Genomic DNA, 12216 nt, shown 5'->3' with positions numbered 1-12216 from the left:
CTCAACAGTTTAACTGTAACTAAACACCCTGACTGGTCCCTGTGAGACAACATTCATATCCAAGTCCAAACTGTTGCTTGAGACTCTCCAGTGGCTGCTGGACATGGGTAGACACATCGCTGTGCGCTTTGAACAAAAAGAGTGTTGAGTGATAAGCAAAGCAGCAGCGGCTCTAATCTGTCTTGTGCATATTTACCTGAAGCGGCTGACATCATACTGACTCTGCCAGCGTTGCAACATCTCCTCGCAGGTCTGCAGGGCTGCAGCAGGCCCGAACATGGCCTCTTCCAGCTTCACCTTCGTCAACAGCAAGCTGAACCGAAACATGTCTAAATTAGTCATTTTCTTAGAATCCAAACTAATGCTCCACGTGTTTTATTTACACACTGTGTCCCCAGGGTGGATTCAAACCCCCTGAACTGTTTCAAATTTTCTCACGTTACAACCACAAACTTTGGTGTTTTCTATTTGGCATTTTATGCGGTAGACCAACACAGAGCAGTGCATAATTGTAAAGGGGACATTTTTTCTTTACATGTTTTTTAAAGTTTTTAAAGGAGGGTTAGGTTATAAAACAAAATCCCAAGCTTAGAACATCTCACAGAGCCATGTCCCATCATCTGAAAATGGAAACAACATGACACTAATGCAAAACTACCAAGACATGGCTTCAGAGAGCTGACTCTGGAGGAGCTGCGGTGCTCACCAGCTCAGGTGGAAGAATCTGTCGGCAACTAGATTTATGCCGTGCACAAATCTGGCCTCTAGAGGCAATGAGTGCGCAATAAGAAGTCCCATTTGTAGTTTGCCCCTAGCATTGAGTGGGAAGCAGGCACCACGCGAAGGAAGGTTGCTGGTAAATTGAGAACAAAATTGAATATCACCATATTTATTAAGCAATAAATATGGTGGAAAGCTACCCCTGCAAGCCACCCTGAATACGTACGTCATCCCCACCGTGAAACACGGTGGTGGCAACGTCATGCTTGTAGACGCTCTTTATAGCAGGGGCATGGATGCTGGTCAAAGTTGTTTTTGGCGATTTAATGGCATTAAGTACAAGACAATACTGGGAGAAGACAAGAAAAGGCTTGAGACTGAGGTGAAGGTTCACCTTCCAGCAGGATAACAACCCTGAACATGAAACCAGGAATACGGTGGACCGGTTTAGATCAAAGCTTATTCATGTGTTAGAATGGCCTAGTCAAAGTCAAGGCTGTTTTCCTGTCACAGCTCCACTACGGTCTATCATCTGAATCTCAATAAAGCACATTATAGGAATGTGGTTAGGGTAAATTATTAAACACTTTGGGGGGATAAATACTTTTGCAAGGCACTGAACCAGCAGCATTCGCTGTGTTCTTATTACTGCCGGCCAGTGTTGTAGTACTCGAGTCCGAGACTCGAACTCGAGTCCGAGTCATTAGCTAAATTTAGAGACTCGTGACTTGACTTGGACTTGAGCACTGATGACTCGAACTTGGACTCGGACTCCTACATTCAGATCATTCTGACTCGAAAATTGAGAAAAAGACTCGACTTTTTTTATATCGTTAGGCTATAATTTTAATATGTCATTAGAATATTATTTGGTGTATGATTTTAATATCTAAATTATTAGTGCAATGTGATGGAGTGTGGATTTTTTTTTCAGTTTAAACACATGTAGGCTATGCTTACTTTAGTGCGGAACTTGGACTCGACTTGGATCAATAGTGACTCGACTCGGACTCGACTCTGATTTTTTTTAATGACTTAGACTTGACTCGGACTTGAACACTGGAGACTCGAACCTGGACTCTGACTCGAGGCATAGTGACTTGACTACAACACTGCTGCCGGCAAATGAAACCGTAAACTATGTAAAATTGACTTGAGCGATGTTCAGATGTAAAACAAGTCAAACCTGTTCTTCAATCATGCAGCATTAAGGAATGAGGGAGAAACAGAGAAGGACAGATTTTCAAGAAATGAGGATTATCCTTCGAGGCGCACGTTCAGGTCTTCCATGCAGATTGGAACCACTGCAATCACAGCGTAAAGTGCTCCGGCCACATTAAGGGCTCGTGGATTTAACGGCAACTGATGCGCGCACGGATCGATGGCAAGAGACCGAGGGGAAAGTCGGTCAACCTCCGAAAGTGGTTTTGACGCGCGCGTGCGTCGAGAAGCACGGTGAGCAGGAGCCGCGGAGCGCTTCCGCTTTGCCCTTTCGGCCGAAGACAACTGGTTAAGTGATGTGGGAGTCTCTGATGTGAACACGGTTCCTCTGCGTGGGTAATTGCCAGCAGGGGCTCTCAGAGGATGCAGTCTGTCATAGACATCAATCATCCACAAGAGTGAGGAGAGATAGAAAGATGGAGAGATGAGGCTCTAGGATGGAGGGATACAGGCTGGGGAGAAGACTTGAGCTGAAATAGGGGCTTGGTACCGACTCCAGGATTGGTAAAAAGCTGGTGTGTGTAGCAGGAATGAAAGATGGAGGGGTTTATTTGTGCAGAAAAAAGTTGAAAGTGTGTGATGGTGTGTGTGTGTGTGTGTGTGTGGGAGGAAGGAGGTTGGATTTACTGGCACAGAGATGACAAGTGCTGCAGAGGGAGGCTGTGTTAAGGATACGGCTGCCAGCAGGACTTCACCGGAGAGCGCGTCTGTGTGATGGTGGGTGTCTCAGTGTGACAGAGCTTTTAGCAGGTAAGGCATGGTGTAAGCTCATCCAGGTGACAGGAGGTATGAATGCTGAAGCACACAAACAAAAGGGACTCTCTCTTTGTCGCCTCTGTGTACGGCGTGGAAAAAAAAAAAAATCCCGCTAAGCTTAGATTAGTATTAGTTAGTAAAAAAGCAAGAGCGCAGATCATGCTCGAGTCTCCTGTAAGACGGGGCCAGTGAAAGGCTTACAGCTGCTGATCTTTAACGATGCATTTAAATGGGCTAATTTAATTTACTTGTGTTCCCTGATCTACAAAGAGTCAAACACATGCACATGGTCTCTACATGCACATACAGCTCACTAATATCTGGTCAAATAGGCTTCAATAACTTGCAGAGAAGCCACATGCTTTCTGTAGCCATCAACAAGCTCCTGGCTAAATTATGGCTGAATATTTCCCCACTAATATTGGCAGAATGAGTGGAGCTTGCTTAAACTGGACGGTTTCCAGACACAGATAGAATAGTCCAGCAAAAGCCATTCCAGAAGCTTAGTATCAGTTGCAAAGACCAGTTGGAATTACATGGAAAACAATAAATGCAGGTGTGCAAATAATGAGGAAATTCAAATTATTGTCAGTTTTTTATTGGCCGCTTCATGTCCTCTTATCTAAATCCGCTCGAATAAAATTTGCACAAGCTGTAGGAGCTGCAGAACAAAGGCTTTCCAGGAAGGGGAAACATTTTTAACCCCTCGCACAGCTGCAAGAACCTTTTTTTTTTTTACCTTTCACGGAGAGCAGCTATGTTAAAGGAAGGCCCGAACCGTACAAGCCGCAAACATTATTCTCCCCTGCAAAGGTTTAGAAATAGATTTAACAATCTGAAACTAAGGAGCCGAGACACCTTTGCTCAGAAACATGGAGCATTTACTCAGACGTGACTAAGTCCCATCAGGCTGAGGACAGGAGAGAAACCACCTTGCTCTTCTCTGCCTCGCCACAATCTGTGTTTTCCCAGGCAGCGTCAGAAAAGATAGATTTCACCAAGATTACAACACTCGACACCACGCAGCGGATTACGCAGCCTGTCATCTTCCCGGGGACCGGGCCGGTCGTATAGTGTGTGAGCAGCGGAGTCAGCGAGCGGCGCAGCTCTGAGTAAACGCTCGGCGTCGGAGTGCTGGAGAGCGGCGAGGGCCCGGCGTAAACTCCACGCGTAAAAATAGCTGATGATGTTCCCCCCTGAAAGAAGTGGTACATCTACTGTATTACTCAGTCCGCACTCCCACAGATCAGAGAGCGTATAGTCTCTGGAAGCACATGAGGCGTGAGCACAAAAAAAAAAAAAAAAAACTGCAGATGCACGGCGAGCATGAATACGCGCACATGCACATGAACGCACACGTGCATATGGAACACACACACACACACACACACTGGCCTGTGCAGATATGCTGTCAATGTGCAGCCCAACGTGCAGCCAGCCAGCCCTGCAAGAGCAGCCTAATAAACATTTGCACACGCGCACGCCTCGGAAAAAAAAAAAAAAACACACATACTACTGCTGCAACATCCCGTTTGATGAATGCTGAATCAAAGGCTTGGATGAATCATTCTCTTTAGTACAAACTGTGAGACCATGATCACCCCTCGCCCCGAAGAAAACACACTGATATAACCCCATAAATCCCCTTCCTCTCCTGCCTCACTTCCCCCATTCCTGCTTTACGTTGAAACGCACGCCGGGTTATTCTGTGAGTAAAACGTCAAAGAAAAAGGGAGGAAAGAGTGGGAGATGAACCCAAATGTGAACGCAAGGATGAGGGGGGGAAAAAAAGAAGAAGAAGAAGAAGAAGAAGAAGAAGAAGGAGAAGGAGAAGAGCGATAGGATGCAAAGTAGACAGAAGAAGGCAGAAGCCGGGGGTTGAGGATGTGGGAGAAAACGAGGAAGCAGAAATTTGGTATGCTACAGCGAGCTGACAGTTCGCTGTGGTGCAGAGAGCCAATGGCTAACAAGAGTCACACACATCCACGCGCGCACACAAAAACACACACACACACACACACACAGAGAACATGCATGTGCAAGATTGGACAAATGTTCGCGTCCTCGCACCCACACAACACACAAGTGCAAGTATGCACATATTGGAAGACACACCAGGCACAGAATGTGAGCTTTGATCTGGTATGCTCGCTCACACGTCCAGAGTGAATGATATTCTATGGGCTCCCTGCTGAGAAAACACCTCCTTTCATCGCCTCTCTCTCTCTCTCTCTCTCTCTCTCTCCGTCTCTGCTGGGAGCCTCGTATTCTGACTCTGAGCGCTGCGACCGGGCCTCGGCTCAGCAGGTCCTCTGCGACAAGGTCGGAGTACGAAATCGAAAAAAAAAAAAAGAAAAGAAGCGTTGCTGAATTTTCGTCACTTTCATTTAAACATTGCAACTGGCTTTGTTTCTGAAATAGTTTCTTAAGGTCGGACAACATCTGAGAGGATCAGCCGTCAAAGGCCTGCCACAGATCCTCCAATGGACCTTGACCGGCACCGTGCTAAGGGAGTCCATTGTTTAGCATAGCTGTGCTGTTGGTGGGCGAACCTCAGTCCGTCCCAGTCGCAGGTAGTTTTCTCTCAGCTTTGCCCTGCTGTTTGCTCTCTAGGTACCTCCAGCAAACCTCTGAGGGGCTTCAACAAAACACCTGGATTCATTCTGCCTCGACACCTCTGTAATTCAAAGACTCCTCTAATGGGGTGGCTCTGAAGGCGACGGGTTGCACTGCATTTTATTTGGAGGTCTCACATTAAAACAGGATTAATACAAATGCATATTGTGTGTAAAAAAAAGAAAAAAAAAAGAAAAAGCAGGACAAATATATCACTGTCCATCCACTTTAAAACAATGCACTACTTTGCGTTGGTCTATCACCTAAATCTCCAATTACAAACATAGTGGTATATGACTGATAAATAGGAAACAAGTTCAAGAGCAAAGCACCTAAAACTAACAGAAAAACCACAAAAAACAGCCTATAATTAAACATTTGCAGGAGTCTTCAGGAATGCATAACAGTAATGCTGTTTCTACTGCAGGCCTACAGGTTATATCTTGTCAGCTGATGACTGGCTTCATGTCATACTCAAAACCTTGGTTTCTGCAAATGACTAAGTAATCCGCCAACGTGAATCACGCTGTCCATAACTAACAGACAGATGTTTGTATTAATAGTAATTATCTGTGTTCATTGAATAAGCCTTTGTTGTTCTCTTGGTTCTGTCTTTTTTTACACGCTTGCACGCTCTCAAGGTAACTACCTGTCCGGCTTACCAGGAATCTGCTAATGTGCGCCATAATTTTACCCTGGGAAAGATGCCACCCCCAACGGAGTCAGGATCCACTTCTAAGTTGGTAAAACCAATGGGATTTGCAACCGTTCTGTGACCTAACTGTACAATTACATGATTTAATCAGACACAATCTGAGCATTTTTAAATTGCACTTCAGGTATTGTGAGTTTTGAGTACAAAGCATGTACCACTAGGTCACAGCGAATATAACCGTATAACACTTCAAAGTAAATAAAAAAAGAAGAAGAAAGGACTGTGATATTTGCCTGTGTTTCGTGTTCAGTTTACCTCGGACGTGAGAACTTAAGTTGAGGTCTCGCCCAATTTAACTGCCTTTTTCTGTTGCAAGTCAGAAAACCAGCAACATTTTCTCAGTGGAAAGGCTAACCACTAATAGCAACACAAAGTGTTACACTTACTCAGCAGTTTATGCAGTCTTCCACCTTGGGAACCAGTTTGCTAACAGCGCTAGAACAGCATTATTAGTGGGATTAATGTACTGAGATCCAAACATTTAGAAGTGCAAAGAGTTTATTGTTGGTGCAATCATGACCTTTTAGATACTCAGCAGCCATATTGGATTTTCAGGTTGAGTTTGACAAGAAGTCTCCAACTTTCCATGTTGAAATTATGATTTCAGGGTGCATTTTGCTGATATTTTTCCTACTTGGATCTTTCTCCTTGGTTGTATATGGAAATCCAAGTTGATCAGTAACTCCAACACAAACTACTATGCTACATTTAAAGGGGACATATCATACAAAATCCACCTTTTTAGCCCTTAAATATATGTTGTTGTGTACATGGAGTCTCTGGGAATGCATAACATTTAAATGTAGTCTGTCCAGGATGTGCGTAGACATTTTTTTAATATTCTTTTTGGGGCATGTTTTTGAAGCCGTTGAGTGTTCTCTGTTTTCTATTACGTTTTCTGAACAATTACGTCTCGGTATTTGCTGCAAAACGGCTAAACAAGATCATGGACTTCCAGCCTACCAGTTTTGTGAATCCACCAATTTCATTTCTCGGAGCAATTTGGAAGTCCAAGCTGAAGCTACAATTGGATAAGTCAAAACGTTCAGTTGTTCACTACACCGTACCCCAGCATACTACAAATACGGCCGAACGGGGTGTGAAGTGCCTCGTTTAGATTTAAAGAGACAGCACCAAAACGAGTTGTTCTGAGACGCACCTCGTTAAAGGTGTAAAGAGGGGAATGTCTGGGTAAATTAACGAGGAATTTGGACCAAAGCATTGCAGTTCCACTTTATATAGACCACAGAACTGAAAAGCATTATATGTTCCCTTTACAGGAAATTAAAGTCCTGCTCTTCCCTATGCTGATGCTGGGTTTGAACGTCAGCAGATTGTCATTACCACATCTAGTTTTCTGAATAGATTGTGGTGATTGGCTATTTGCATTAAACAATTGAACAAGTGTATCTAATGAGGAGCCGGTAAATATATGATGATTCTACTGAATGCTATTTATGGACTAAATAGGTGTGAATATTATAGAAAACTAAATTTATAATATTCACAAATCGTGCCATTAATGTGCCCGCAAAACTGAAAATAAATGACACAGATGTAAGTGATGTAAAATTTCTTGGTGTAACAATAAAAAATAAATCAATTTGCAAACCGTATATTGACTATATCAGATCAAAGTTGTCTAAAACATTGGCAGTGTTATATAAATTTAAAGACCTTTTAAATAAAAAAAAACCCATTATATCTCTTGTACTGTTCATTAGTTTTGCCTTACCTGATGTACTGTATTGAAGTGTGGGGAAACAACTATAAAACTAATTTAAACCCTTTGTTCATAATTCAAAAGAGAGCTATTTAAATAGTAAATAAAGCAGATTATAAGGAGCATACAAACCAACTTTTTGTTCATTTAAAAAACATTAAAAAATTTCAAGATTTGGTTGACTTTAAAACTGCTCAAATCATGTAGAAAGTAAAGAATAATTTGTTGCCAGTACACATTCAGGGTCTGTTTCTGATCAGGGACAGAGCTTATGATCTTAGAGGGTATAAAATGTTTAGAAAACCAAAAGCAATAACAAATGTAAAACAATATTGTGTTTGTTTTGTTGGGGTTGATGTATGGAACAAACTAGATCAGGAGCTAAAAGACTGTACAACGTTAATAAGGTTTAAAAACATATTTAAGAATAATGTGAATTATGAATGATGTGAATGCAATTAAGAGCAATAAGATATTAGGTGCATTCCCCCTTTTTTTTTGCAAAATGTTATTATTGTAGAATATTATTTTCCTAAAATCATATTTTGGTATGTATCATAAAAGGTAACCATCTCTTTTGATTGGTTTTGGAGGGTGGGCATTATAGCCATATTGCTTCTGCCAATACACTCTTTTTCAGACTGTTTTTATTTTTTATATAATTTTATGCTACAAGGACATGTATTGTCATTTATTGTATACTTCTGTGTCTGAAATAAATTCAAAAATTATTAAGTACCTTGATGCAGCAGAAAAAAAATAAAGGCTACTTTGAAGCTAGAAACTACTCGGGGTTTCTATTCTAAATGTCATGCTTTCTTGTATGTTTTTAATGCGTATGTTAATTTGTAACAAATGAACTAACATTGTAAGTAGATGTGGATTAATAAGGTGATGACAGAGTGAATAACAAAGCATCAGCACTCAGACACTGACTAAACACTCAGTTATGTCACTGTCCCAGCCTTTCTCTGACTCAACATCCTTTTTTTTTTTCCCCCTGTGCTGAACCATAACAACAGTTTGACACAACAACCGCTGCCTGCTCCATCCGTGTGACCTCACGGTTACCGGGGCAATGGGGGATTCCTGCCGCAGAGAGCGACGTGATTGGCCGAGCCCGGGCAAAGGGCTCTTAAATGGGTCAAAGCAGTCAAGTGTCTCCACCTAGGAGGTGTAAAATGTGCGCTGCCCGCGTCTCCAAGAGTGCGCCTTGTGCATCCAGGCAGACGGGGGAACAGACTTCATCATCCGACTCCACACGCAGCGAGGGATTGGCTTGTGCGGTTATAAAAGCGCCCACCCACTCTCTTCCCCTCCGCTTCCTGTCAGGCTCTGATGTCCTTCGTTATTTCATCAATTTTCTTGTTTTTCTGTTCTCTCCCAGCCCCCAACTCCACCTCCACTCCCCCCACCCCCCCCACCTCCCCTTGCATCTTTGACAATCACCCATCTGTTTGTCCTGGGACCGTGGAGGCCAACACTGACCCCAAACGGCTGCAACATGAAGTGCTTTTCAGAGCTCTGAAAGCACATCAGAGGCATGATGCAACATGCTGCCATATTAGTGAGAAAGGATCGGCCTTGGCAGGTTTTATTGCACGCGTCTGACAGAACAGGCCATCCTCCTCAGGTAATGAGCACATTCCTGGTGCTATTGCAGCTCTGTGAAATAATACAATATATATATATATCTATATCTATATCTATATCTAGATATATATATATATAAAGCGTAATAGTGTCAGATTTTATCGTCATTTTAGCTATAAAAATCAGTTGTACATAAATGTTGCAGTGCGGCGAGTGGTGTGAGCGGCTTCCAGAGAAGATATAGTGTGCACGTTAGTATTACTTCTGAGCTCAGGGTGGATGCATGCGAGCGTAAGGCGACACATTCGTCCAGCAGTACCACAAAAGTAGCACTGGGATTGTGGTCAGCACCGGAGCGGTGGAAGGGTGAGGGTGCACGAGGGGGCATAGGTACCGCAATGCAGGCTTCCCACTCCGGCACGTCTAAATAAGGCGTCAAGACGATGCCTGTGTTTGTGCACTTGGCTTCTACCACAGTGCAGCCAAGACACCCTATCCCCACAGAGAGGGCGGGTGCAGGGACAGGACCTCCATGCACCACCCGCCAGAGATGCTTTCCCCCACACTCATAATAACGTTTCACAGGAACCAAGAGTCTGTGCACTCTGGGTTTCTCTTTTCCGGCAACATTTTCCGTTTTTAAGGGTGGATGCGGTTGTTGTTTTTTTTTTTTGTTTTACTTGAAGTTGTCCGGGTGCTGGCTGAGGGCCAGGGCGAGGGTGTCCAGGGCGTGGCGGTGATGCTTCTGGGAACTCAGCAGCAGAGTCAGGAGGTGGAGGGAGAGTAAGTCGTCCGAGCGCAGAGATAAAGCCGTCTGCAGGGGCTCCATGGCTGCTGACACCTAGAAAAGCACCGACTCATTTTCAGGAAAAAAACTTCTCACACAGTGGGACTTTGCTCAAAAGGTTTGCTTGTACCTGGCGTACAAGGGCCAATTGGAGAGCCAGGTACATGGCAATCTGAGCATCCTGGGGATCTAATGATTTAGCTCTGTGGAAGAAAGACAGAGTTTAATATCTTAAACATAAGCTCCAAAAAAACAATATCTCAATGCCTTGCAAAAGTATTTCAACCTTTTAAACTTTTTTTTTTTTACATTACAACCAAAAGATAGTGTGCACTCCATTTGGGTTTTATGTGCGAGAACAACACAAAGTAGCACAAAATATACTGAAAACGATACACGGTTCTCAAAATGTGAAAATATGAAAAGTGGGTCATGCATTTATTCTCAGAACCCTTTTGTGTGGCACCCCTGAATGAAATGGCCTTCAGGAGTTAACCAAGTAAAGTCAACTCTTTGTAATTTATTCTCAGCGTAAGTAGAGTTGTTGTGTAAAGGCTTTCAGTGGCAGGAGTAAAACTTTAGTCTAAAGAACGGCATGAGAGGTCCGGTTTAAATGTTGAACTTATGTCTGGTGGAGCGACAGCGCTGCACATGGACCCAAATGTGGCATCCCCACTGTGAAACATGGCGGCGGCACCATCATGTTGTGGTTTTCAGCTTGCTTTTCAGTAGAAATGGGGATGCTGATCAGAATGGAACAGTTAGATTAAAGGTGTTATTTGTCTTTCCTTTTAAATGTATGTCAGTAGTTCACTCTGGTTGCATACAAAGTTTTTATGAAAGATTATCATGTCCGTTAGTTGTTATTTTGGTGTTTTATGCTTTGTTTTTGCTCAGTTTGTTGATAAATAAAGCCTTTTGTGTTTGTTTACGATTTTGACGTAAGCACAGCAGGGGTTAAAACAAGGAAGCGCCTAACGGGTATTAGCATTTTCAGGCAAGACAATGAAGAAAGGTCCAAGATCCAGTGGAAAACAAATAAATAAATAAAATGATTCCAAGAGGGAAAAGGCTGGTATGTCGCTGGGAATACTTTATGAACGTTGGTGCTCACTAGTCGCGTTTCATTTGACCAACAAATTGCGCAAATTGTAATTACGAAAATAAATGTACTTAATGGAAACACAGCAATTTTGAAAATACTCCTATTTTTCGATAAAAGATTTTTATGCTATAGGATCAGGTGGTATTTCAGCCACTGAATCAGACGCTAAAGTTGCCGATTGCTCAGATGTGACTGACATGATAAAATGTTCTGATCTGAAATTTGCTGTAGATTGATGTATTTAATTAATTAAGTTGGTCTTTGATCATTATCCTAGTTCTGCGATACTGTCGCTAGATGGCGCCAAATCTGTTTATATCTGTTCATCGAAAAGTGTGCAATTAACATATATAAACAGATTTATATTTTTATATTTTCTTTTATCCACAAATATACATATATCTATATTTTTTATCCACAATAAGGACCATCAACACATTATCAGTATGTGGGCTATGTGTTTATAACCTTATTTTATCATGATCAAACAGTTTTTGGACTTTTTTTAAGTATATAACGTGGCTGTATACCTTTAATAGGCTCAGCCTCTCCATTCAGTTGGACAATGCTTGAGCTGTTTTGCAAAGAAAGATGGACAAATCCCTAAATCTGCAAAGCAGGTTGGGACATAACCCCACAAGACCTGCTGCTTTAACTACACCCAAAGGAGGTTCTACAAAGAATTGACTCAGGGGACCTGAATATAAATGCATGCCCCAGTTTTCAGATTTTTATTTATCTTTTTAAAGAAATTGTGAAAAACGTGTATTGCTTTCCTTCCACTGCTTTGTGTTGGTCTTGCACATAAAACCAAATCAGAATGAGGTTTTGATGTGACAAAATCAGAGGTTATGAAAACTGTTGCGACACTGTACAGAGCCATTGATGAGTTTTTCTGACTCAGCGACACATACTTATTTAACGCTCGTAGGGCTTTCTTATTGAATTCATTCCGATCAGCTGACAGGGTGGCTGCAGGC

General features: G+C 42.5%; 1 protein-coding gene across 3 annotated transcripts in view; it reads right to left on the bottom strand.

Annotated features, from left to right (window-relative positions):
* ttc7a (tetratricopeptide repeat domain 7A) overlaps nucleotides 1-12216 on the bottom strand; it is a 76669-nt gene that overhangs the window by 33363 nt on the left and 31090 nt on the right. For all 3 annotated transcript variants that reach the window (XM_021316337.2, XM_021316338.2, XM_012862373.3), the window contains 4 exons: nucleotides 12151-12208; nucleotides 10262-10334; nucleotides 10025-10185; nucleotides 197-313 (listed from right to left, as the gene is read on the bottom strand). In XM_021316337.2, the coding sequence (XP_021172012.2) occupies nucleotides 197-313; nucleotides 10025-10185; nucleotides 10262-10334; nucleotides 12151-12208 (409 nt within the window). The remainder of the gene's footprint in view (nucleotides 1-196; nucleotides 314-10024; nucleotides 10186-10261; nucleotides 10335-12150; nucleotides 12209-12216) is intronic.

The sequence above is a fragment of the Fundulus heteroclitus genome, chromosome 22, assembly GCF_011125445.2.
Source record: "Fundulus heteroclitus isolate FHET01 chromosome 22, MU-UCD_Fhet_4.1, whole genome shotgun sequence".
Lineage (NCBI taxonomy): Eukaryota > Metazoa > Chordata > Actinopteri > Cyprinodontiformes > Fundulidae > Fundulus > Fundulus heteroclitus.
The sequence above is the reverse complement of the archived record's forward strand: the minus strand, read 5'-3'. Positions and strand labels throughout refer to the sequence as shown.